At 37.5% G+C, this 27539-nt stretch overlaps 1 protein-coding gene across 1 annotated transcript in view; it reads left to right on the top strand.

Moving 5' to 3' along the window:
* The first annotated feature begins 833 nt into the window (after positions 1-833).
* ACTR3 (actin related protein 3) overlaps positions 834-27539 on the top strand; it is a 69311-nt gene continuing 42605 nt past the window's right edge. The window contains exons 1-2 of the mRNA XM_053596428.1: positions 834-1219; positions 25712-25767. Of these exons, the coding sequence (XP_053452403.1) occupies positions 1176-1219; positions 25712-25767 (100 nt within the window). The 5' untranslated portion in view covers positions 834-1175. The remainder of the gene's footprint in view (positions 1220-25711; positions 25768-27539) is intronic.

Genomic DNA, 27539 nt, shown 5'->3' with positions numbered 1-27539 from the left:
TATTAGAAATGCAAAATTTCAGGCATTATTCCAGACCAACTAATCCGAAAACTCTGAGGTGTGGCTCAGCAATCTGTGTTTTAACCGCCTTCCAGGTGGTTCCTTCCCATGCTGCTTTCTGCTTGCAGTTATCAACTTCTAATTTTTTTTTCCTGGCCTTAATCCTTGGTATTATCCTGATAGCAGGATCAGACTACTGTAAGAGGGAAATTTTTGTTATCACCCAAAGCCTTGAATGAAGACGTATTTGTGTTACGTAGGATGCATTCCTGAGGTCTGCCTTTCCTTGTGCACACAGGCCTGCCGGGGGGTGAGGTGGGGCTACAACTAAAGTCCTCTCACAATGCACAAGAGTAACAGAGTAAGACCTGAGAACAAAGGGCGAGGGACCAGGGCGCAAGCCTTTGTTTATACGTTCCCCAATTGCTCAACCTCTGTCTGATACCGTCTTTTCCACCCAGAAGAGCGGTCACTCAGGTTATAAGAATGGCTGCAAGCCGCTGACAACGTGTTCAATTAGGCGTTTTTTTTTTTTACCGCGGCACTGGACAAGCTATTCCTAGCTGCAGGAGGCGCTTCCACTCCTCAATCTAGCACAGAAGTAACTGAAACTAACCCAACGCTGGAACCGAAAACCCCCTTCTGGCTTCAGAAGGAAAACTGGAAGCTCGGGCTAACTTGCCCGCCTCCACGCTCCTGGAAAACCCGAAACGGACGGCTGTAACCCGGAGGCGGGGGCGGACGCCGGCGGCCGCGCCTGAGCGCGCATGCTCGATCGCCCCTCCCGCTCGGAGCCGGAAGGGGGAGCGCTTCGGGCCTGGGCCTGGCCTGGCCCGGGCGTCGGCACCGGCGGCCATCTTGGCTTCCCGGGGAAAGGCGGCGCGAGGGGAAGAAGTTGTAGGGTGGGGGCAGGAGTGAGGAGGAGGGAAGAGAGAGGGGGAGGAGGCCGCGGCGGGGCAGGGCGGGGACTGCCTGCCTGCCTGGGTTGCGGAAGTGCTAGCCGCTGACCCAGCCTGCTTCTTTCTTGCTACTGCTCGGCTTCCCGGCTACCCCCCCGGACGGTGAGGGCGGCCCGGCAGTGGATGGTCAGATAGCCCCTATCTCCTGCCGCTAACCTCTCGCCCCTACCAGCACGGAGCAGACAGTGGCAGCAGCAGCAGCAGGAGAGGAGGAAGATGGCGGGACGGCTGCCGGCCTGTGTGGTGGACTGTGGCACGGGGTAAGGGGGCTGATGGGCTGGGGTGGGGAAACTGAGGCGGAGGAAGGAACATGGCGGGGGAGGGCGGAGGCCGAGAGATGAATGGTGCGGCGAGGTGCGGCCGCCGGCTGTCAGTCTTAGACCCGCCGGCTAGCGAGGGGTGGGGCCCGGAGCCAGGGCCTCCCTCGTGCACCCGCGGCGCCCTCCTGGGACTGGGGCGCGGGTCCAAGACCCACCCCCTCCCCCAGAAGCAGCTTCCTTCGCGCGACCCCTCCCTGCCCTTCCCCCACTGCGGTGGGCAGCACCACGCAGAGGGAGGTGGGGACGGTCCCCTGCCCCAGGGCCGCGGTCGCCGTGGAGGTGGTCGCTGTGCCCGACCCACCCAGCCTTTTCTTCCGCACCCCTTTCTGCCGGTGGGATTGGGGACCTAGTGGATGAGCGCCGGGACCGCCCTGGCTCAGGAGGGGAAAAGAGAAGCGCTCCTCGTAGGTTTTGCAAGATCGCTCTGACAACACTGCCCAGGGTATGGGTGGGGAAAGGGAAGAATCGGACTCTGAAAATGGGAACCTAGAGTGGGGCTCTTGTTTGACCACCCACCTTCTCTTTTCTACTCCTGGTCATTTCCATCTCCCTCTTCGTTTTTACCAGTGAACCAAGTCACATTTTAATTCGAGAGAGAAAGATGTCATGTGTTACTTCTCTAGCCTCAAAAAAGTCCCTCAGTGAGCAAGCGCGCTGCAACTTCCTTAGTTTTGTCAAAGCCGCTTCCTGCTTTCAATCTTTTATACCCTTATAAGGTAGTTTTTCGTTTCCAACCTGGACCCATTTTACTAGAACTTTCAAAATTAAGCAGGTTTTAAAGAGAGTGAGTTACCACTGCTAGGTATCAATTTATGTGAACTTAAAAAATATATACTTGTGTTCCACGGGGAGGGGAGAAGTACAGCACCCAGGAAAATCAAATAATTTAAGTTGTGTATGTTCGTTCTCTGAAGGTATCTTGAGTCAGGAAGGAAGGTATAGAGGTATAAAGGAATGTGCTTATGGCAAGTAGTTTCTGATGAATCTGTAGTGTAGCTTACTAAAATATAGGATGGCTTTAAAGTGGTCATTCATTTTGTATTAATAGACACATTTTAGAGTTATACCACACTCTGCTTCATGGATAGAATGTTTTATGTTAAAATGTTTTCCTTCCTCCTTCCTCCCGTTCCCCTTCTCTTTCTCCTTTTTTTCCCCTATCTTTCGCTGATTACATCTCTTTAATTCTTAAAACACTCCAACTTTTTGCGGGGGAGAGTGGTGGTGGGGTGGATTGCCAGCCTTTTTTTTTTCCTATTCACCCTGTACTTGTACAAGGATTTTATATCCTTAGCTCTTCAGTTGTCTCTTTGTAAAACGTTTTTAATCTTCATACTCCTTAAGTTTCGCTAGTGTGGCAGTTTCTAAGATTCCAGTTAGGCAGGGGGACATAACTGACTTCTTAAAAACAGTTTCTCTTGGAAAACACTAGCCTGCAGGAGACTTGGAACATCTATGTATTTTTTTGATGGATACTTTTGTTAGTTTCTTCTTAAGCCAGTCTCCTTTGCCTGAACCAGTGTTTTTTTTTTTTTTTTTTCCTCCTTCTTTTTCTCTTAGGCTAAGTGTGTAGTTTTATGTTTAGGGTCAGTTTAAAATTAAGTGTAGCCTCAATGAGTAGGACTTCTCAAGTGTGTAAAGTGACAAGTATTGCTATGTGATTAATAATGCTTTAGAAATGACTGAGTTGTCAATAAATATAGTGTAAATAATTGTTGCCCCAAAACATAACATCTTAAGTAGGATGTTACTTTTTCTGTTTCCATTTTTCTCCTTTTGAAATTGTTTTGGTTATTTTTGAATTAGTATATTAGATGTATCATTGAGGTTAACTGTCCTTAAGTGACCTCTTTTCTGAAAGGGCAATGTTGAATTTAAAGCATGCTGAGTGACCAGTAAGAGTGAGGAGATGATTCAGTCTGTATTGGGATATTTTTGTTTTAATATTTCAGTTATTAACAGTACTACATATTTATGTTACTACTTTAATCTTGCCACACTAGAAGTTGTTAACTGGACATTCATTTTGATGTAAATGTAACTGATTAGGAGTTTCCTTATAACCTCACCAGGTTTTATCTTCTGTCACAGTCTGAAATTCCCCCTTTAGAGTTTCATTTCTTTTTGGTCTTTCCAGTTGCTTCTTAATTGCTAAAGTTACACCTTTTTATTACCACGTGGAGGATAAATCCTTGCTGTTGGTCTTGCCAGATAAGCATCTCAAAGCCATGCCCTTAAAAAGGAGTTTTACATACTTTGGCTCCCAAATGCAAACTGTGCACCTATAATTTGTGTATTTCTTTATGCATTAGAGACTGCATTCACCTTTTAGGTTCCTAAAATTACAATTATTCACTTAGTATTAAGTGAAAAACAATATTGTTTTAAACAGAATTAGGGAATTGAAATTACTTTTTTGGTGATAACTAGTTAGGTGATTCAGTCTGCTGTTTGAATCTAAGTTCTGTATTTAAGCCCTGTATTCGTTTTGTTACACTATGAGGACTCCCTTTTCAGAACTATACAAGTTGTTTTATTTTTGTTAATAAAGTTAACTCTATTTATTCTTGGTTAAAGTAATCTTTTTAAAAATATTAGCCTTGGTCGGCGCCTGTGGCTCAGTAGGTAAGGTGCCGGCCCCATATACTGAGGGTGGCGGGTTCAAACCCGGCCCCCGCTGAACTGCAACCAAAAAATAGCTGAGCATTGTGGCGGGCGCCTGTAGTCCCAGCTACTCGGGAGGCTGAGGCAAGAGAATTGCTAAGCCCAGGAGTTGGAGGTTGCTGTGAGCTGTGTGAGGCCACGGCACTCTACCGAGGGCCATAAAGTGAGACTCTGTCTCTACAAAAAAAAAAAAAAAAAATATTAGCCTTATGAATTTGGTTCAGTTAGTTAGCAAAACCTTTCTGTGTAATCTTTTCCGACTTGATTCAGACTTTTCTTTCTGGCTATGTGAATTCCTAGACTATGTTCTTGTTACTTTGCTTAAATTTAATCTCTAGAAAAAATTTACTCTCTAGGTTTTGTTTCTCAGGAAGTAATAATAGCTAGCATTTGTCAAGAATTATGTCTCAGGATCTGTGCTAAATGCTTTCTTTATACTATTCTCATTAACTTTTCACATCAACCAATAACTATTCATTTTATAGATGAGAAAATTTAAGCTTAAAGAGGTTAAGCTACTTGTCCAAATTATTATAGCAAGTAAGTATGACACAGCCACTACATTATATCCTCTTTATGTAAAGGATGAAGCTTTGGCAATTTGAATCATTTACATATTTTTGATTTTGGGTGGGAAATAAATTTATGCTGTAGTGAAAGTACAAAACAATGTTAGTAGCTTACACAGGTAGAAAAAGTGGTATTGTCTCATGGAAGCTTCTGATTTAATTAGCAGGGCAGGGACTCTGCATTGTAATGAAACTGTATAATACAATTTAGTCTCAAGAATCTTAGAAAAGAGCTAAAATTATTAAAAATTTAGAGGTTGGTAGAAATCTGCATTTAATCAAATGTTAGGATATTTACTTTTCAGACTGTAGTAGCTGTTTTATAGAAGGAAAGAAAGATTACAGTGGTGAGGGAGTTTTAGGAATGTGAGCTATTCTTTTAAGGATTTGGATAGATGTACAGGAGAGCATTTTACCAAGGGGAAGGAAAAACATGTAAGTCTGAAAAGAGAAGTTGCTTTGTGTTTAGCCCCTTTAGTATGGCATTTTGCACTGCTCCCCTCCTTTATGAATTGAGGACTATGTAATTCACATCTAGCCAGGGATCCTCACACTGGCTGGTGGGCCACATGAGGTGGTGTGATTGTATTTGTTCCTATTTTGTTTTTTTACTTCAAAATAAGATATGTGCAGTGTGCATAGGAATTTTTTCATAGTTTTTTTTTTTTTTAAACTGTAGTTCGGCCCTCCAATGGTCTGAAGGACAGTGAATTGGCCCCCTGTTTAAAAAGTTTGAGGACGCCTGACAGACAATGGAATGTGAAAAGAAACTAACATTTACTGAGCACCTCCCATATGCCAGATGTCATTATATTTCAACAAATTTTTGATTACAAAAGTTTTTGCTTGATAGGGAATACAAATCCTCCAGAAGAGTGAAATGTTGAAAAATAGGGCTTTTAGAATATTTGCAGAGTGGAACTCATGAGGATCAGATATAGAAGAGATACTTGGAATAAAGTTATGGGGCTTGGGTGTCTAGTAGGAACTCAAATGTTTGTTGAATGAATGAACATGAATTAGTAATATGGTTTAAAAAAACTACATCAGAAACACCCCATACCAAATGACTCAGAATCTCAAGAGTTGGGCCTAGGAATGTTAATTTAAGTGGGCTTCCTAGATGATTTTTTAGTAGCCCACTCAAGCTTCAGGTTTGTAGAAGTTCTGAAATGGCTATTGGCAGTGGGACTGGAGCAGAAATAAGTCTGGAAAAGATTACTCTTTTGTTTTGTTTATACCTTTCTTCTGTCAATTATATTGTATTGTTTATTTATGATTAAGCAACGGATTTGTAGTCAGCTGCTTTTTGAGTTCATTCCCTATTACTTACTAGCTGTGTGCCTTTATACATTTCAAACTCTAAAGGTCTTATTTTTCCCATTTGTAATTTGGAGATCATAGTTTACCTTATAGGATTTTTTTCTTCGAACCCAGCAAGCCCCCTCCCCCTCTTTTTTTAGATAATGCATGAAAAGCACAGTGCCTGGCACATAGTTAAGAGCACAATACATGGTAATTATTATAATAATCAGTTGGCTACCCCCTTTTTTGAATTGAAATTCTTAAGGAAAGGAACAGAGTGTCTTATGCTTATTTTCTTATCTCCTGCAGGTCATGGCCTGCCTACCACAGTTCCTTGCAGTCAGATTTTTTTTTTTTTTTTTTAGACAAGAGTCTCACTTTGTCATCCTTGGTAGAGGTAGAGTATTGTGGCATCATAGCTCACAGCAACCTCAAACTCTTGGGCTTAAGTGATTCTCTTGCCTCAGCCTCCTGAGTAGCTGGGACTACAGACACCTGCCACAATGCCCAGCTGTTTTTTTTTTTTTAAATTTTAGAGGCAGGATCTTGCTCTTGCTCAGACTGGTGTCCTGAGCTAAGGTAATCCACCTGTCTTGGCCTCTCAGCGTGCTGGGATTACAGGCGTGAGCCCTTGTGCCTGGCCTATACAGTTAGAATGTTTTCTGCTGATTTGAGAGATTGTGAAGGAGATATATCTAGGATTTGGCAGTCAATTTTAGTGGATTCTAAATATGCATCAATGAATATTTCAAGATTGTGGGCTTGAGTGATTGGGACAATAAGGGATTTGGTTTTAAGAAACTGAGTAAAATTGGAGTTGTTATATTTGGAATGATGACCTACAGTTGGAAATATCCTAGAGGAGATTAAAAATATAGGAATTTTAGGAATGAAAATGGGGACTTGGGAATCATTTTAATTTGTAAATTGATACTGTAATAAAATGAGAACATTCAAAGAGAAAAGAACAGAAAGATTGGATATCAGGGTTCCATCTTTAAAAAGTTCTGGACATGTTATTCAAGTTCTTGAGCATCACAGTAAGAAAAATGAACACATGTGGCTTGTGGTGACTGATATCTATGATGTGGCCTTCTGAATCCTAGCTTGTGGCCTTGACCAAATCCAAATTGTTTTGTGTCCTCACTTGGGGATCTGGAGAGCCACAGGCAGTCTTGAGGCTACAGGTTCCCTACCTCTAGGCCAAGGGAGGGCTGAATTTCCTTTGGCCGGCATGCTCCCATATCCCCAACTTGTGGAAATAGCTAAATGCTTGGGCTGAGGACAGAAGTGTGGAATGGTTAAAATGTAGCTTCAGGCAACAAGTTTCCTGAAACAAAATTCCAGGAAAGTTTGAATGTTCCCCTGTGATTCTCCTGGAACTTGTAGCCTTTTTATGACACTACCTGTGATAGGCACTAACAAGAAGAAGAAAGAACAAAGCAATTAATAATAGCAATATAAAAATATGTGTTATAGCTTACCAAACACTTATGTTCATGAATTTTTAGATAGCAGTGTGAGATAAGATGAAGTTATTGGATTAATGTTTTAAATGTGATTCTTTAGGATAGTGATTAATATTACTTTGTATGCTGGTTGTTTTATAACTTTATATGTGCCTTTATATTATAAAACATACGTAACTTACACAACTTTACTAATATCAGAGCAAAAAGACAAATATCTAGTTTTTCTTTCTTTCTTTGTTTTTTTTTTTTTTTTTTTAGACAGAGTCTTATTATGTCCCCCTGGGTAGAGTGCTGTGATGCCACAGCAACCTCAGACTCCTGGGCTTAAGTGATTCTCTTGCCTCAGCCTTCCAAGTAGCTGGGACTACAGGCACCCAGCACAATGCCCGGCTATTTTTTGGTTGTATAGTTGTCATTGTTGTTTTGGCAGGCCTGGGTTGGGTTTGAACCCGCCAGCTCTGGTGTATGTGCTCTAACCTCTGAGCAACAGGCTCCGAGCCAATATCTAGTTTTTCTAAAGGACCGTTTTGTAGGATTTTAAAAAGTTGGTTTTCAAATCTTGAAAATCCTTTCTGAACTGTTGATTTAAACTCCAGTCATTCTTGCATACTTGCAACCAGGAAAGGAATAGCTTGAATTGTGCAGCCAGGTGTATTCTTTTACCCATCTACTAGTCTTCTCCCCACCCCATACACAGCTCAGAAGAGTATTCATATGTTCTGATGCTCAGCATTCCATCTTTAAACATTCTCTCCTTGCTTTAGGTTTTCTTACCCTTTGTGAAAATGCAGTACTTTTGAGAACAGTGTCTTTGTGCCTTTTTCAGTATTTAGTGTGAATGGGGGTTTGCTGCCAGGTGAATAAAGGTCCTGAAAAGAGAATTGAGTGGTATGAAACTATAAAAATGTAACTCTGCTTTTAGTGTTGGGTTGTGGTAATATTTGCTTTTGCTTACTTAAAGTTTTAGAGATTATTATAATTAAATTTAGTATGCTTTTCTTTCGCTATTGAGAGTTATTCTAACTGTTGAGTCAGTTATTTTGAGGTAAAAACATAGCATTTAATGTGTATCTGTGAAACTTGTTTTAGTGAGTTAAGGGAATTGCCTAATGACTCACACAGACTTTTAGTGCTGAAAAAGGACTTGGAGAGATAATTTAGTTCACTGTTCATTTACAAATGAAATAGAGGTTGAGAGTTGAGAAAGGTCTTTTGGGGATGTTCTTAATTATTAATTGGTAGGTTTGTTGAATTCTCTTACGTTTTCTTATGAGCTGAAATTTCTTCTCAGTTGGAATAGTGTAACGTATGTCATTTGTAGAGAAGGCAGTCTTGATTGAAGTCTGGTACAGAACATGCTTCAGAATTGTTTGGTTGTTTTGTTGTAATGCAGAGGCATACTGTATGGCACAAATGAAAAACAGATTTTATGTTCCCTAACATAACGTTTATCTTAGACCAAGTTTAGAAACAGTTTTAAAAAGGAGCTGCACTCTGTAGATGCCAGGACCAATTACCTTCATAAAATGAGTACTCTTTTTAAAGAAATACTCTTTTTTTATTGTTTCAGAGATTCAAATCTTTGGTTTTCTTTTATGGAAGACTTATTAGATGTGTATAAATAAGCCATTTTAAGACCCTTTACAAGTTTTGTTTCTGGGATTGTTAATAATTACCTTTATAGAAACCCTACGAAATAAATACTATTATGTAACCCCATTTTGATGATGAGGAAAATGAGGAATAGTTAAATAAGTCCAGATTTATTTAGTCTTATTCCAGAGTCCCCCTTGCTGTATTGCCTCCTATTTCAGATATATTCAATGACAATGATTAAGATGTTAACTCAGTTTTTAAGAATGTTCATCTTATACCTACTTAAAAAAAAAATCTTGCTCTCTACAACTACTTAAATTTTAGTGTAAATGTGAAATATATAAGGAAGTCTTAGTAACATATTATCCTGTAATAACACATTAAAATTAAATGATACAGGATTCTTAATGGGTTATCTGAATATTGTGAGGATATATATTGTATCTAACATAATACAACTGATAATTGCTGATTAGTACTGGAAACAAAACTAATGTATGTGATACGTGAGGATAGCTTATTAGTATTTAATTGTTTGGGGAGATTAATAAGACTACTGTGTGGAGGATGGTTTATAAAGGAGCTGAATTTGATCAGATCCTTGGAAAAGCATTAATAGATGGAACACAACTACAACAGGGACTGTACCTAACAGATGCAAACTTTGTAACCAAATTCTTTTTACCCTTAAATAACCTGAAAAAAAAAAGTAAATTAAAAAAAAGCATAATAGAATGTGATAGATAAAAGGGAAGGAAGACTTCAGCAATGTAAGATAAGTGAGCTAAACTGAAAACTTCAGGATTGTGTCTTTTTTGTTCATTTTTTCCCCAAGTGATAGTCTTGTGCATAGTATTTAATAATGTCCAGTAAATATTTTATAGTGTCCAGTAAATATTTTATTGATGAAGGGAATTCAGGAAGGAAAGAATTTCATTATATTTGGGGAAGGGGTCAGTTAGGAAATTGTATTCCCTGGAATTGAGATATTTCTGCTGAGAGCTGTGGGATGGCAAGTAGTAGTATATGTGTTTCTGTCTTGCCTTATTGCAGAAGGATCTTCAGTGGGACAGAATGATTTGGAATTGATTTGATGGGCAGTAGTATGTTGTGTTGATCATGAAGCATACGAGTACTAAAAGTTAAATTTAGTTTTGTTTCTTATGTACAGTATTAAATAGCTTTATTGAGGTGTAACTCACATACCATAAAATTTACTCTTTTAATGTTTATTATTGAATGGTTTTTCGGATATTCACAAGATTATGTAACCATCTCCTATCACTTTTATTTTATGTTTTACAGTTGACAACATTGATAAGAATCCAGTCAGTTGTAGGGTTGGGCTCATGCCTGTAATCCTAGCACTCTGGGAGGCCGAGAAGGGTGGATCGCTTGAGCTCATGAGTTCGAGACCAGCCTGAGCAAGAGCAAGACCCTGTCCCTAAAAAACAGCCAGGTTTTGTGGTGGGTGCCTGTAATCCCAGCTACTAAGGAGGCTGAGGCAAGAAGATCGCTTGAGCCCAAGAGTTTGAGATTGCTGTGAGCTGTGACGCCATGGCATTATACCAGGGGCAAGAACGTGAGACTCTGTCTCCAAAAAAAAGAATCCAGTCAATTTCAGAATATTTTTATCACTCTAGAAAGAAACTCCACAACCAGTAGCAGTCATTCTCCATTCCCTTTATCCTCAATCATTGTCAAACTCTTATTTACTTTATATCTTTATGGATTTGTCAGTTTTGGCCATTTCATGAAAATGGAACCATATAATTCCTGGTCTTTCGTGACTGGCTTCTTCCATGGGGCAAGTATTAACTGCTATAATCTGTGTCTTTGGTGGTGGTAGTTGGACTGATGTAGTAGCAAAGGGTTTGGGAAAACATTGTTAAGAATCTTTTTTGTTGTTGTTAAATCATAGCTGTGTACATTAGTGCAATCAAGGGGTACAATGTGCTAGTTTCATATACAATCTGAAATATTCTCATCAAACTGTTCAACGTAGCCTTTATGACATTTTCTTAGTTACTGTATGTAGGCATTTGTATATTGCATTTAGTAAGTTTCGCCTGTACCCATTCTAAGATGCACCATAGGTGTGGCCCTACCCATTACCCTCCCTCCGCCCTAACCTCCCCCCTCCTTCCCCTTCCTTAGCCCTTTCCTCATAGTCTTGTGCTATAGTTGGGTTATAGCCTTCATGTGAAAGCTATAATTTAGCTTCATAGTAGGGCTGAGTACATTGGATACTTTTTCTTCCATTCCTGAGATACTTTGCTAAGAAGAATATGTTCCAGCTCCATCCATGTAAACATGAAAGAGATAAAGTCTCCATCTATCTTTAAGGCTCCATAATATTCCATGGTATACATGTACCACAATTTGCTAGTCCATTCGTGGGTCAGTGGGCACTTGGGCTTCTTCCATGACTTAGCAATTATGAATTGGGCTGCAATAAACATTCTGGTACAGATGTCTTTGTTATATTGTGATTTTTGATCTTCTGGGTATAAACCTAGTAAAGGAATTATAGGATCGAATGGCAGGTCTATTTTTAGGTCTCTAAGTATTCGCCAAACATCTTTCCAGAAGGAACATATTAGTGTGCGTTCCCACCAGCAGTGTAGAAGTGTGCCCTTTTCTCCACATCCACACCAACATCTCTGGTTTTGGAATTTTGTTATGTGGGCTACTCTTACTGGGGTTAGGTGATATCTCAAAGTAGTTTTGGTTTGCATTTCTCTGATGATTAAGGATGATGAGCTTTTTTTCATGTGTTTGTAGATTGTGCGTCTGTCTTCTTTGGAGAAGTTTCTCTGCAAGTCCCTTGCCCACCCTGAGATGGAGTCACGTGTTCTTTTCTTGCTAACACGTTTGAGTTCTCTGTGGATTCTGGTTATTAGACCTTTATTGGAGATATAACCTGCAAATATTTTCTCCCATTCTGAGGGTTGTCTGCTTGCTTTACTTACTATGTCCTTGGCTGTGCAGAAGCTTTTTAGTTTGATCAGGTCCCAGTAGTGTATTTTTGATACTGCTTCAATTGCCCGGGGAGTTCTCCTCATAAAATATTCACCCAGGCTGATTCCTTCAAGAGTTTTCCCTGCACTTTCTTCAAGTATTTTTATAGTTTCATGTCTTAAGTTTAAATCTTTTATCCAGTGAGAGTCTATCTTAGTTAATGGTGAAAGGTGTGGGTCCAGTTTCAATCTTCTACAGGTCGCCAGCCAGTTCACCCAGCACCATTTGTTAAATAGGGAATCTTTTCCCCACTGAATGTTTTTAATTGGCTTGTCAAAGAGCAAATAACGGTAAGTAGCTGGATTCGGAATAGAGATATTAAAGAAAGCCTACAGATAAAGGAAAATCTTCTAGGGGTGGAATTGTTTACAGAACACTTAGTGATTGTCATCCACTGTTATTTTAGTTCTTACAAAGGTCTTTGGAATTTAGTTTTATTTCTTATACATTAGGAATAAAATCTACAATCACAGGATCACAAGCTAGTAAATGGTGGAACAATCACTTCATTCACGTCCTTCTGATTCCAAGGTCCATGTTCTTTTCTCTCTACTAGTGAAAAGAAATTAAGATTTTAAAATTTAGGCTTGAAAGGACCAAGAAAATGTTGTTTGACACCAGAGGAGTCCATGTTCTTCACTCCATAGTCTATCAATCTGTTGTATCAGTTTAAGCATTGATTTGCATGTAGTAAGAAAAGTTTTTTTAATGATTGTTTCAAAAGTTGATTCTGTCTTATTCTACCTGGCAAATTTCTCTGTGAATTAGCAACTGCTTTGTTGTTCTAAAATTTCCTAAGATCAGATTACCTTTTTGAGCTTTGGTGTAGTATAAATGAAGCTATGGCTAACCTGATATTTGGGCTTTTATGTGAGTAGGCATTGAGATTAATTTGTAGATTTTGATTTTCTTTTAACATTTGGTAATTATATCTTATACATATAATAAAAATTACATATGACATTACTTTTATGATATGGTAAGGGTAGAAGAACTGCTCTTACTAATTCATTCATATTAGTGTAGAATTGTTTTATGTCAGTATTAAGAAATTTTGGAAAATAAGTTATGCTACATCAGTAAGATCTCTTCTGTCCTGAAGTTCTAGTGTCATATTCATTTTGTTATATAGTTTCAAATTGTTGAAAATTGAAAGTTAAAATTAGAGTGCCATGGCGGCGCCTGTGGCTCAGTCGGTAGGGCGCCGGCCCCATATGCCGAGGGTGGCGGGTTCAAATCCAGCCCCGGCCAAACTGCAACCAAAAAATAGCCGGGCGTTGTGGCGGGCGCCTGTGGTCCCAGCTGCTCGGGAGGCTGAGGCAAGAGAATCGCGTAAGCCCAGGAGTTGAAGGTTGCTGTGAGCTGTGTGAGGCCACAGCACTCTACAGAGGGCCATAAAGTGAGACTCTGTCTCTACAAAAAAAAAAAAAAAAAAATTAGAGTGCCATTTGTCCTTTATGTAGGCTGGAGGGTCACACAGGGTGTTCAAAGTAGTAACATGTTAGTTTTTCTCTAGTATGATTTTTATTGTAGCTTTTTATTCCAGATTCTTCTTGAAACTTTTTTTTTAGGTTCTATTCCCAGCATAGTGGTTCAATATTGGTAACTTTTTGGTATCTTTTAATAGCTTTTTTGATGTGAGATATTTTTCAAAGTGGAAAGAAATGTGAACCATTTTATTAAGTGAAAGTATTCTTTCTCAACTACAGGAGATACTGCAGGTTCAGTTCTGTTCCAGATTATTGCAATAAAGCAAATATCCCAATAAAGGGAGCCACATGAATTTTTTTTTGTTTCTTAATGTCTGTAAAAGTTATGTTTTACACTATATGATAGTTAATTTGGGGGTAGCATTGTCTACAAAAACAATGTACGTACCTTAATTAAAAATGCTTTATTGCTAAAACATGCTAATGATCATCTATCTGAGTCTTCAACGAGTCATAATCTTTTTGCTGGTAGAGGTTCTTGCCTCAGTTTTGATGACCGTTGACAGATCAGTGTGGCAGTTGCTGAAGGTTGGGGTGGCTTCGGTAGTTTTTGAAAATAAGACAACAAAATGAATTTTGCTACCTAATTGGTGTGTTCCTTTTGCAAAAGATTTCTCTGGAGCATGCAATGCTCTTTGACAGCATTTAACCTCACAGTAGAACTTCTTTCAGTATTGGAGTCAGTCCTCTCAAAACCTGCTGCTGCTTTATTAATTACATTTATGTAATAGTCTAAATTCTTTGCTGTTATTTCACAGTATTCACACCATCTTTTAACCACTTTTTTTTTTTTTTTTTGTTCATCCATGATAAACAACACCTCATCCATTGAAGTTTTATCACTAGATTGTGGTAATTCAGTTCTTTAGGTTCCACTTATAATTCTAGTTCTCTTGCATTTCTGCCATATCTGCAATTACTTCCTTCACTAAAGTCTTTAACCTCTCAAAGTATTCCCTGCCAGTTGGAATCAGCATCTTCCAACTCCTTTTTATGTTAATATTTTGACTGCTCCCATGAGTCATCAATGTTCTATAATGTTATATACATGGGCCACTGTGAAAGTTTTGAGATAGGTTATGCTATGGTACATTATTTCACTTCCAAAAAACACAGTGTACAGGGTCCTTTCTGATTCACTTGTGCAAGTTTCAACGTGAGGAGCTTATTGGTGTTGGTGGGAGGGCTTCATTTGTTTCCAACCACACAGGTTTTATGTTTTCTTATTTTTGTGTATCTAAAAAGTTTCCTAATGATCCACATAGAATGGAGAATCCTTTTCAGAAGGTTTTCAGTATGCTCAAATCTCTCAGAGGAATCACTGTCTATGGTAGCGATAACCTTACAAAATATATTTATTAAATTATAAGACTTGAAAATTGAAAGGACTCCTTGATCTATCAAGTGCATATTGTGTTAGCAGGCATGAAAGATGTACAGTAATCTTGTACATCTCCATCAGAGCTCTTGAGTGACCAGGTGCATTGTCAATGACCTGTCATTGTCAGTATTTCGTCAGGAATCTTTTTCTGTCAAAACAGTGGGTTTAAAATACTCAGTAAGCCATGTTGAAAACAGATGTGCAGTCAGTCATCCAGGCTTTGTTGTTCCATTAGAGCGCAGAGACAAAGTAGATTTAGCATCATTCTTAAGGACTCTAGGATTTTTGGAATTGTACATGAACATTGGCTTCCAGTTGAAGTCATAAGCTGTATTAGCCCCTAGCAAGCCCCTTTTGAAGCCAGACGTTGATTTCTCTTTAACTATGAAAGTCTAAGGATGGCATCTTTTTTCTCGTTTTAGTCTGTTTCATCTGTATTTAAAATCTCTTGTTGATTGTAGTCACCAATATCAGTTAACTTAGCTAGATCTTTTGGATAACTTGCTTCAGCTTCTACATCAGGACTTGTTTATTTCACCTTACACTTTGATGTTACAGAGATGGCTTTTTTCTTTAAACCCTATGAACCTATCTTTACTAGCTTCCAACTTTTTTTCTGTACCTTCCTCACCTCTTTCAGCCTTCATAGAATTAAATAAAGTTAGCACCTTGCTAATTAGGTTAAGGGAATGCTGTGGTTGGTTTTATCTCTACTTTCCTCTTGCTGGTTTGTTCAGGGGAGTAGCACTTTTAATTTCCTTCAAGAACTTTTCCATTCACAACTTGGCTGTTTGGCACAAGAGGCCTAGCTTTTAGACTGTCTTGGCTTTCAGCATTGCCTTCTTCACTAAGCTTAATCATTTTTAGCTTTTGATTTTAAGTGAGAGATGTGTCCAGTGCTGGGATGTTTGCCTGTAACTCCAGCTATGAGGGAGGCTGAAGCAGTAGGCTAGGGAGGAGTTCGAGATTGCAGCATCGAGATTGATTGGGTCTGTGAATAGCCACCGCATTCACACTGAGTGATATAGCAAGACCCTGTCTCCTTTTTTTTCTAAAAAGTGAAGACATGCAACTCTTCATTTGATTTGAACACTCAAAGAGGGTGTTATTGATGGCTGTCTCCAAATCCACTTCCTCCCTCCCCAGGGGCAATTTCTTCTAGTCAGCAAGGCTCTGATAGCTTCAAAACTGCTTTTGACTTCTTTCTTCTACATTCCCTTCTCCAAGCAAGTCCTTTCCTAAGTGCCTTATTACTGCCCAGTGTTGTAGATTATTTTTTATTGTTGTCAAAATCAGAGATTTTCTATATACAGTAGAACCTCCATAGTTGACCACCTCTCTTCATTGACCACCTCCTTAAGTTGACCTGATTTGCAGAGACTGAACGTGCACTCCATGTACTATGTTACCAGTACAGTAGGCCTAGTTCCTTATGTTGACTGCCTTCGTATGTTGACCAGTTTGTTACAGTCCTTTGGGTGCTCAGCCTGTTCTACTGTATTTGATTCCATGTACGAGTACAAGATTTTTTTATCTTTGATTATCAGTAGTTGGATTTTGTGCCTAGGCTTTTTTTGTATTTATTCTGCAGGGATTTTCTTGAGCCTCTTAAATCTATAAATTTCACCATGTCTTTCACCATGTTGAGAAAGTTTTCAGCTAAACTTCAAAAATGATGTTTATTACACACTATCTCTACTCCTTTTGGGACTTCATTATATCACATTTTTAATATTGTCCAAATAAAAGTGTCTTTTCCTTATCCATTATAATCATCATAGTTGATTCTAAGTCTTTATGTGATAATTCCATCAGTTACATCATTTTGGGGTTGCCTTCTGTTCAATGTCTTCTGGGACATTCCTCTGGTTCTTCATATGTAATTTTGTTTTTTTTTTTTTTTTTGAGTTCATTGCCCTTGTTTATCCACTCTCTTATTAATAAACATTTGTGTTGTTTCTTGTTTTGGGCCAGTGTGAATTATGCTGTTGTGAATGTATTTGTGCACATATGTGTGAAATGTTTTTATTTTTCTTGAGTATATAACTAGAGGTAGAATTGCTGGTTCAAATGGTAAATGAATATTTAACTGTTTTCTTAAGTGGCTATATCATTTTGTGTTTCGACTAGCAATGTATAAGAGCACCTCAGTATACTTAAAATTTTTGTATTTTTAATCCCATGGAGTTGAGCATGTTTTTATTTAATAGCTATTTCTTTTTTTTTTTTTTTGGCTGGGGCTGGGTTTGAACCCACCACCTCCAGTATATGGGGCTGGTGCCCTATTCCTTTGAGCCACAGGTGCCACCCTATTTAATAGCTATTTCTATTTCTGCATAATGGTTAGTGTCTTTGCCTTTCCTTCTTTCTTATTTTTGCCCTTCCTCCTCCTTTCCCTTATTGTCATTAACTTTCATTATTTATTTATTTTTAGAGACAGAGTCTCATTTTGTCACCCTCGGTAGAATGCTGTGACATCACAGCTCACAGCAACCTGTAGCTCTTGGGCTTAGGCGATTCTCTTGCCTCAGACTCCCAAGTAGCTGGGACTATAGGCCCCTGCCACCATGCCTGGCTATTTTTTTTGTTGCAGTTTGACCAGGGGCAGGTCCGAACTTGCCATCGTCAGTATATGGGGCTGGTGCCCTACTCACTGAGCCATAGGCGCTGCCCTGTCATTAACTTTTAATATCCCTTACACATTAAGGAAATCACCTCTTTCTTTGTAGATAATTTTTTTTTTTAGTTATTCTTTTGGCTAATGTAAAGAAGTTTTACATTTCATATAGTTGAAATATCAATTTTTTTTTTTTTAGTATTTGTATTTTAAGTTAAAGTTAGAAAGTCTTTCCCCACTCCAGGGTTATAAATTATTCCACATTTTGTTGTAAAACTTAGGTTTGAGACTTTTAGATTTATCCTACTTTAACATGTGCATTATGTACCAATTTTATTTTTTGGGGGGCAATTACCAAGTTTAAATAGCTTTTTAAAAATTGTAAAAATATAACAAGTTTACCATTTTTAACTGTGCTGTTTGTTGGCATTAAGTACATTCACATTGTCATTACTATCATTGCCACCATCCATCTTCAGAACTTTTTTTTTTTTTTTTTTTTGAGACACAGTCTCACTTTGTCACCCTCACCTCATATAGAGCCATGGAGTCACAGCTCACAGAAACCTCAAACTCTTGGGCTTAAGCGATTCTCTTGCCTCAGCCTCCCAAGTAGCTGGGACTATAGGTACCCCCCACAACACCTGGCTAGTTTTTGGTTGTAGTTATCGTTGTTGGCAGAGTGGATTCGAACCCACCAGCTCCGGTGTATGTGGCTAGTGCTCTAGCTGCTGAGCTACAGGTGCCGAGCCCATCTTCAGATCTTCCAAAATTGAAACTCTGTGCCCATTAAGCAATGACTCCCAATTTTTTTTTTTACCCCACTCCAAGTCCCTGGCAACCACCATTCTGCTTTCTGTCTCTATGAATTTGACTTTTCTAGGTACCTTATATAAATGGGATCATCAATTGTTCTTTTGTGACTGGCTTACTTTACTTAGCATAGTGTCTTCAAGTTTCATCCTTGTAGCATGTGTCATAATTTCTTTTCTTTTTAGGGTTAAATAGTGGTCCATTGGATGTATGTTTTACTTTATCCTATCCATGAACCCTTGGATTACTTCCACCTTTTGGATATTGTGAATTATGCAACTGAGAACATGTGTGTACAAATACTTGATCAAGTCCCTGCTTTCAGTTCTTTTGGGTTTATACCTAGAAGTGGAATTCCTAGATTATGTAATAATTCTATGTTTAAGTTTTTGAGGAACCACCATACTGTTTTCCCCTGTGGTTGTACCATTTTACATTCTCAGCAGCAGTATTCAATGGGTCCGATTTCTTTATATCCTCACCAACATTTGCTATTTTCTGTTTTATGATAGCCATTTTAATGGGTGTGGAGTGGTATCTCATTCTAATTTTGATTTGCATTTCTTAATTATTTGTGGTGTTGAACATCTTTTCATGTGGTTATTATATGGAGTAATGTCTGTTCAAGTCCTTTGCCCAGTTTTTAGTTGGGCTTTTTTGTTGTTAAGTATAATTGTTTATTCTGGATATTAATTAATCCTTTAACAGATAAATGATTTGCAAGTATTTTCTCTCATTTCATGGGTTGCTTTTTCACTATGTTGATAGTGGCCTGGTAGTGGCCTTTGATGCACAATAGCTTTGAATTTTGAGGAAATCCAGTGATCTCTCTTTTTTTTTTGGTTACTTATGGTTTTTTTTTTTTTTTGCAATTTTTTGGCTGGGGCTCGGTTTGAACCCACCACCTCCGGCATATGGGGCTGACACCCTACGCCTTTGAGCCATAGGCGCCACCCTGTTACTTAAGCTTTTTTGGTGTTATCTCTGAGAAATCATAGTCAAATTCAATATCATGAAGCTTTCTTTTTATTCTTATGTTTTATTGTAAGAATTTTATAGTTTTACCTCTTACACTTAGGTCTTTGATCTATTTTGGTATAAGATAAAAGTTGAACTTTTGCATGTGGATATGTAGTTTTTCAGCATCATTTGTTGAAAAGACTGTCCTTTCCCCATTTGAGCAGTTATGGGACTCTTGTCAAAAGTCATGGATTATATATGTGAAGGTTTATTTCGGGCTCTCTGCTTTCTTATTAGTCTGTATGTCTGTCTTTATGCTGGTACCACACTGTTTTGGTTGCTGTAACTTTGTAGTAAGTTTTGAAATCAGGAAATGTGAGATCTCCCAACTTTCTTCTTGTTTTGCAAGATTATTTTGGCTTTTATTTGAAGATTTTGTATGAATTTTAAGATGAATTTTTTTTTTGCAGTTTTTGGCTGGGGCTGGGTTTGAACCTGCCACCTCCGGCCTATGGGGCCAGCACCTTATTCCTTTGAGCCATAGACAGCGCCAACAGATGAATTTTCTGTTTCTGCAAAAGAACTGTGATTTTAATTGGAATTGCATGAATCTGTAGATAGATTTGGGTAAATCGCTTTTCAAATATGAAAGTTTGTCCCACGCCTGAATTTTTCTCTAAATCTAGGCGGCAAATTTAAGAGACATCTAAACTATTTAATTCCATTTTTGAAGTTTAATAGGAGGAAATGAGATCAAAGTGAGTACTAGCTGTCCAAATGAATTTTTTGCTAAAAGCAATTTAGATTTTGGGATGGGTGGCCCTGGAAGAGAGAGAATGAGTGCCTCTTGGAATATTTGTGTTTTAGTAGGTATTGTCTTTTTAAGTTGCTTTTCTAAATGACTTTTTTGAATACCCAGAAGGATTTAACAAAAAATTGCAAGGGCCATGGAAATAAATTATATGGATAGGATTTATGAATTCAAAGCAAAAAATTCATTTTGGAAAAGTAAAGTTAAAAATGGTTCGCAGTAATATTTGATCAGTGTTCTGAGGAACATTGTTATTCTTTAGAGAGCAATATATGTGCATCCTTAGAGAAATACTAATATGAAAATAGTTTGATTTGAGTCTAGATTGTTATTTGAACCTTGCATGTGTTAGTGAAAAGCAGAGCTTTAGTTTAAATACAGTGATTACATCCTTAAATTACAACTTAATGAATTAATATATCAAATGTCAATTGTGAGAAAGAGGTTTCTTTTAGAGAAAAAGCAAGAGAAATTCTTCTGCTGTCTACTTGTACAAAGTTTCTTTGTGGTGAAGAGTTTCTGGTTCGGCACCTGCAGCTCAGTGGCTAGGGCGCTGGTCACATGCACCAGGGCTGGAGGGTTCAAACTCGGCCCGGCCTGCCAAACAACAATGGCAACTACTAAAAAAAAAAAAAAAAAAAATAGCCGGGTGTTGTGGTGGACCCCTGTAGTCCCAGTTACTTGGGAGGCTGAGGCAAGGGAATCACTTAAGCCCAAGAGTTTGAGGATGCTATGAGCTGTGACACCACTGCACTCAATGGAGGGCAACATAGTGAGACTGTGTCTCAAAAAAAAAAAAAAAAAAAAGAATTTGAAGAGTTTATTAAAATGCTGTAATCAAGGATAATATGTAGTTATTCCAAGTATAAAGTTTGATAGAATTGTGAGGTTATGGAAGCTAGTTTACCCTTGAACAGTTCTTTTTTGGAAATTTTATTTTATTAGTTAATTTATTTTTTGAGACAGAGTTTCATTATGTCGCCCTCGGTAGAGTGCTGTGTTGTCACAGCTCACAGACACTTCAAACTCCGGGGTTTAAGCGATTCTTTTGCCTCAGCCTCCCAAGTAGCTTGGACTACAGGCTCACGCCACAACGTCCAGCTATTGTTTGGTTGTAGTTGTCATTGTTGTTTGGCAGGCCCGGACTGGGTTTGAACCTGCCAGCTCTGGTGTATGCGGCTGGCACCCTAGCTGCTGAGCTACAGGTGCTGAACCTTTTTTGGAAATTGTAAACAAATGTAGTAGTTAATGTCTTTCTTAATAATTTATGTTTTTTTTTCCTAACAGTTCTGTAATATAAAGGAAATTTAAATGAAGTTTGTAAAGCACACCTCTGATCCCCTCCAGTTTATTTGAATGTGCTTTTCTAATATTAGCGTATTTTGTGTGCATTGAAGTGAGAAAGGTTGAGGGTGTACCGTCCCAGCTTATCATTTATGGACTTGGCTCAGCAGTTCTTTAGATCTTCCTAAAGATCTAAAGATCTTTTTTCTTCTTATTATTTTCCCACTTGAATGTTTCTTACCTCTTCTCCTCTATGAACATTAAAACATTTTTATTTGAGCATTAACATGTACGTTTTTAGTTTTGAGATTTCTATTCTGATTTTTAAATTCTTGCAGTGTATTTCGTACGTACTTGTTCTCTGAACTTTGGCTCTTGTGATTTTTTTTTTGCAGTAACTTCAAAACTCTTGAATTTTATTTATTTATTTATTTTTAAGTAAATACACAAAAAGTTTCTTTAATCAAATAAGTTTGTGGCATGCTGCACATTATAGTGTCACAAGACACAGATACATTCAAATGCTCTAAGACGTCCCACAGTAAAAAAAATAAAAACAATGGCATGATTTCTAGTCTTGTGTTTCTCAAACTCATAACACCTCTTCAAGGCTTTCAAGGGATGTGGCTTTTCCAGGCTCATCTACAGGATCCTAAACTCTAACCACACTTGTAACTAATATCTTTTGAATTTTAAAGTTTGTTGATAGTATAAAGCAGTGGTTTTAATGAATGATATTCTTATTTTTAGTACTTTGCTTTCTGTTGGAGAAGATCAGACTTTTTGAAGTTGAGCCATCAAAATACTTTTTAGATTTTAGGATATGACTTTTTCTGTTGTTTAGATTTGTGTCACAGACATTTTTCTTTGAGCCAGGAGCCAAATTAGTTTTTAGTCTAAGCAACTTGTAAAGTTAAGTAAATTAGGACATTTCTCCTCAAATTTCTTAAGAATTGGTAAAAATATTCTCTATGATAATTATCAAAATTGTAATTTAATGGTCTGTATAACCTAAATATACAGACTTAAATGATTTTATTCTAGGATATTTATTTAAATTTTAAATCTAAGGCAGTTGGACAGTAGTTTATACGGTATATTTAGTTGGTGCTCCCCCAAATTCAGAAATTTATTTTGCTATAGCATTTAAAATACCTTAGTAATGATTAAATAAGTTACAGTGTATCCATAATTTGGATGCTATACATACTTATTTTTGTTTTGGTGAAGATCCTATTTGTTTTGATTACATATTAACTGTTTTGTATTAAGTTTATTAGATCTTTTATTTTTTTAGAATTCTTGCAGTGTATTTCCTATATACTTATTCTCTGAACTTTTAATGTTAATTTGAAAGTAATTCATTGATGAATTGGTTCAACCTAGGGAATTTGATTTTGTCCAGGAATGGAATCTTGATCAATCTGGAAAGCTGGTTAAGTGGAGGTTTCCTAAAGAGAGTTTCTCTTGTAATATGTTCTCTACTTCATATATCTTACTATCATATTTAGGAGATGGTATTTACACACATTAAAATAACAATTAGGCTTGTATACATGTTTAACAAGTAGTTGAAATGAAGAGTTTATTCAAAGAAAGACTGACTACAAGCTAAAATGATCAGGAAAGACTGCAGGGAGGACCAGCCAAGGCATATTGGAGGAAAATGGGTAGCAGGTGTGGTGTGCTTGGAACTGGGTGCATGTAAGCAAGTGATAGCAGACACTTACAAAGTTAAATCGGAGCTGATTATGCAGAACCTTAGTATTCTGCAGAAGGAATTAGAGAATTACATAAGTTTTTATCTGGAAAGGAGTTTAGGAATTATTTTACAATGAATAATTTTATAGAAATGGAAACAAGTTTGTCCTTATTCTTGTAGGGTTATCATTTGAAAATTTTTGGGTTAGGCAGTGTTATACTGAGAAATACATATGTGATCTTCTACCCTATTTCCTGACTAGCAGGTCCTAAAATCCTTAGAAACTCCAAAGTGATAGATATCTTTTTGTATCCTAATGAGTTGACTGATAGCTGGCAGCACCAAGGTAGTTTCTGGATGGGACTGGTCACCTGAGAGACCAAGGCAGATTAAAGGGGTGAGACTTTCATGCCTAATTAGAATTCAATTAAAGGACCCCCCTTACAGAACTGATTGCTTGCTTATTGGTAGGGAAAACCTTTCGCACATTTGATCGTGGAAGTCACCTGTGTTGTTGTGTGAGCGTAGAGGAATAAACAGTTTGAGTTTTTTTCCCCTTCACACATTGATTTTTAGGCATATTATTCTGTTTTTCTTTCTAGGAGGTATAGAGTTAGAAATTTTGTTGTGCCCATTTTAGCGTTTTTTTGGGTATAGCAACTTGAACTCTGCTGATGTATGAAAATAAAAGTTAGAGGAATTAATATGAAGAGTCAGACTGAGAATTAATTAGGTATTTTTTAGTAAATATTGGTCAGGCAGTAATAGACTTTTAGGTGGAGTATTTTGATTTAGATGGTTTTAGACTGTCTTGTATTGAGCAAGTCTTTATTTTGGTACAGTGTACTACTCAGTTCATTAGTCCATTGGGGGTGAAAATATACTGTTTGCTTTTTTTCCTGTCACTGTCACCATAACCTATACTTTTTTGGGTACTGTTTTAATTCTACACTCTTAGCTGGGATATTGTTAGTTTCAGTGAGGTCAGTGAGAACAGATTATTCCCATCAGTTAATGTGGTTTTGTGTATTGGAGAATTAGTTCTAATTTTTTTTTGTCTATAGACAAGGTGGAGTGTGAGCTGTTCAATCATGTTGACCTCCCTCTATTACAGGAGTTGTTTTTTTCCACATTTGAAAGTTTTACATTATTAAGGGACTGGATTGGAAGAACAGAAAAAATTACTTGGTGGTGGAAGAGTGATAAAAGTAGACACAAGCTACAATCTGTGAATCTACTATAGAATGATTTAGGTTTACGAGTAAAAGGGATAGTTTGTGTTATAACTGTAAGCATTTAAGCGTTCTGGTATTTGCATGGCGTTTATGATTATGGAAGGAATGAAAAATTTAGGGAGACTAGATGAAAGTGCAATTAGAGTTGACATTTATTCAGTGTGTATTTTGTGCCAGGTACTGCTTACCTTGTTATCTTATTTAATATTCAACAATCTTGAGTTTACTTTTTCTGATTTTTACAGATGATGGAATCAAAACTCAGGAATTACTATTAAGTAATATTTATGCCTATAAGGACAGAGGTAGTAAACTATCTGGGAGGTTATGAAAATTTTCATACTGAGGCAGCTGATACCTAACTTTTTCAGGATGAGTAAGAGTAGTATAGTTGAATTCAGGGCTGGAAGGAGAGCATCTAATGTGGTAGGAAGGAACAGTGTTAATAATGTCTTAGTGACATGAAAATGAGTTGGACTGTCACTGTCGACAGTTTTTATGGCTAGGGAGTCTCATGTGGTATCAGGGCAGCTAGGAGAGGTTGTCAGGGACCGGTTATTAAAGGGACTTTTTTATATGGCTTGCTAAGCAGTTTTATTTATTTTTTTAACATGGACAGTGGTGAACCTTTGAGGCAGTTTAGTCAATAGAGCAATATTCCATTTTGAACAGCTTATAGTTTCCCCTTATTTTTAGTGATTTAATCAATTTGGAACAACTCAGTTCTCAAACTTAGCTTGGGGGCTAAAACATCTCCCCAAAGAGATATTTTTTCATTTTTTATTAGAAAAAAATTCTGCATATGTTATTAGAGTCCAGGAATGTCAATAGCAACTTGATTGCCTACCACATATGTTTAGGAGTGGGTTTGAATATAATTATGTTCGTTTTTGAATAAGTAATCCATTTGAACAGTATGAAAAGATAATTAAAAATTTTTCCTCTCATCACTGTCCATCACTTACACAGTTTCCTTTTCTGGAGACAACTAAAATGACTGATTCTTGTATATTCATCCAGAGATGTTTTGTGCCTATATAATCAAATATATTTTATGTGTTCTTACCCCCCATTACTTGTATACAAATATACCATATTTGAAATGTATTGTTCTATATCTTGCTTTGTTCAGTTAATAATACATTTTGGAAACTATTTTATGTCAGTACATAAAGAGCTTCTTCAGTATCTTTTGGTAGTTGTATAATATTCCAAAGTATAAATAAAGCTTAGGCAGGTGTGGTGGCACAGGTCAGTTCTCCTAGCTACCTGGGAAGCTGAGGAAGGCTGGATACTTGAGACCAGGAGTTCAAGGCTTCAGTGAGCCATGAGCAGCACACCACTGTACTACAGCCTGGACAACAGAGAGAGACCTTGTTTCTTTAAAAAAAAAAAAAAAAAAATTCTAGCATGTTAAACTAGTTTCCTGTTTGATGGACATTTAGATTATTTCCAAATTTATAATTGGTAAAATACTAGTAAAATCTTAACAAATACCTTTTTGTTTTTCAGGTATACAAAACTAGGATATGCTGGAAATACAGAACCACAGTTTATTATCCCTTCCTGTAAGTATTTTTTCTAAGCCGCAAATGAGTGGATTAAAAGATCTCTTTCCTAATAATTAAAGTGAAAGAAGTAATCAGTTCTGACATTCTAAAGTATTTTATCCTTTGCTAAGTTCTAAGTGTGGCCTCATTTTTGCACTGTGACCATTCATTTCAGCTCTCTGTTTACCAAATCTACCAAATAACTCTCCTAAAGAGAAAAGATAACAAGTTTTCTGATAATTAAGCAATTTCTGCTTTGAGGATATTGCTGTTAACGGAGTGAGTGTAACTAATTATTAAGTAACGCATTCCCCATCACCTACCTACAAAGACTGTTCTTTGGTTTGTAGGTATGACTGATGAGTACCCCTATTTCAAAATAAGGGCAGCATGTCATCTTTAGAGATTTTGATCTCACTTTCTTTCTTTTTTTTTTTTTTTTTCTTTTCTTTTAGAGACAGAGTCTCACTTTGTGGCCCTTGGTAGAGTGCCGTGGCATCACAACTCACAGCAACCTCCAGCTCCTGGGCTTAGGCGATTCTTTTGCCTCAGCCTCCCGAGTAGCTGGGACTACAGGTGCCTGCCACAACGCCTGGCTATTTTTTTGTTGCAGTTTGGCTGGGGCCGGGTTTGGACCTGCCACCCTTGGTATATGGGTCTGGCACCCTACTCACTGAACCATAGGCGCTGCCTGACCTCACTTACTTTCTAATATCCTATAACCATGCTGTTCTTATATGTTATGTCTTTAGAAGCGTGTTTTTGTTCTATTTTTGTTAACCTCACTTTAGTTGACAATGAACTGTCTTTCAGTAGTTTTAAAAAAATACTCTGAGCATTTTGTTTGTTAGAGCTCTAGTTTGCTAGCATAGGTTGGGAGTTTGCTCCTCGATGAACATACTTTTGTACTTATGACTTTCAAGCAGTTCTCCTTTTTTGGTATATAATATAGTAACATCTTTGATCTATTTGTCCTACTGCTAAATTAAGACCTTTGTAGATCAGATGACTAACCCTTTGAGCCATTGCTTGCTGGTGCTAACTCCTAAGCAGTTTTGTTTTGCGAGTGTCACTAGTTTTTCACAGTAGTGTTTATATGACTGTTAGAATATTTTTTCTGTGTTGTTCATTTATGAAAATAAGAGGTGGAAAAATGAAGATGAGATAATATTGAGAACTGCTTAGGTTTCAAAATCAATGAAGCTGAGAATAAGGTAGGAATTGTTAGGCTTGCTTTAGTCTCAATTGGATACTCATTGGTCACAAACAGCTCAACTGTTTTGCATTTGCATAGCAAGAACCATATTAAGTGTGTGAGATGTGAGAAATACAAAGTCAAAATTATACCTAAAAGGGGAAATTATTTAGGGCTTTTATCTACTTTTTTACTTTTTAGAAACAAATTTATGTGATTTTTACATGTTTTATTTTTTGGTATACTTCTCTAGGAATTGATTATGGAAAGACTTAGGCTCCTACCTAAATGTGACACTTTTTAAATACCTAGAATGGATTTTAGGTGATACTGATGAAGTAGATTATATATGAGTATAGTGGTCTTGCTTTGAAGGTACTAGTGCCTTTTACAAAACATTTTACTCATATTTGTTGTCTATACTGAAGGATAGATTTGCTTTTATATATCAAAACATTTATCTTTTATTTTTTTTAAGACTCTGGTGACAAATGTTGGTCTATTGCTAATTAATGTAGAAGTACTTGTATGGGCTGGTACTTGATTTTAGTTATGTATGAATTTAGTATTAGACTATTGTGTATGAGTTTCCTCA

Source organism: Nycticebus coucang, chromosome 7, assembly GCF_027406575.1.
Source record: "Nycticebus coucang isolate mNycCou1 chromosome 7, mNycCou1.pri, whole genome shotgun sequence".
NCBI classification, from domain to species: domain Eukaryota; kingdom Metazoa; phylum Chordata; class Mammalia; order Primates; family Lorisidae; genus Nycticebus; species Nycticebus coucang.
The sequence above is the reverse complement of the archived record's forward strand: the minus strand, read 5'-3'. Positions and strand labels throughout refer to the sequence as shown.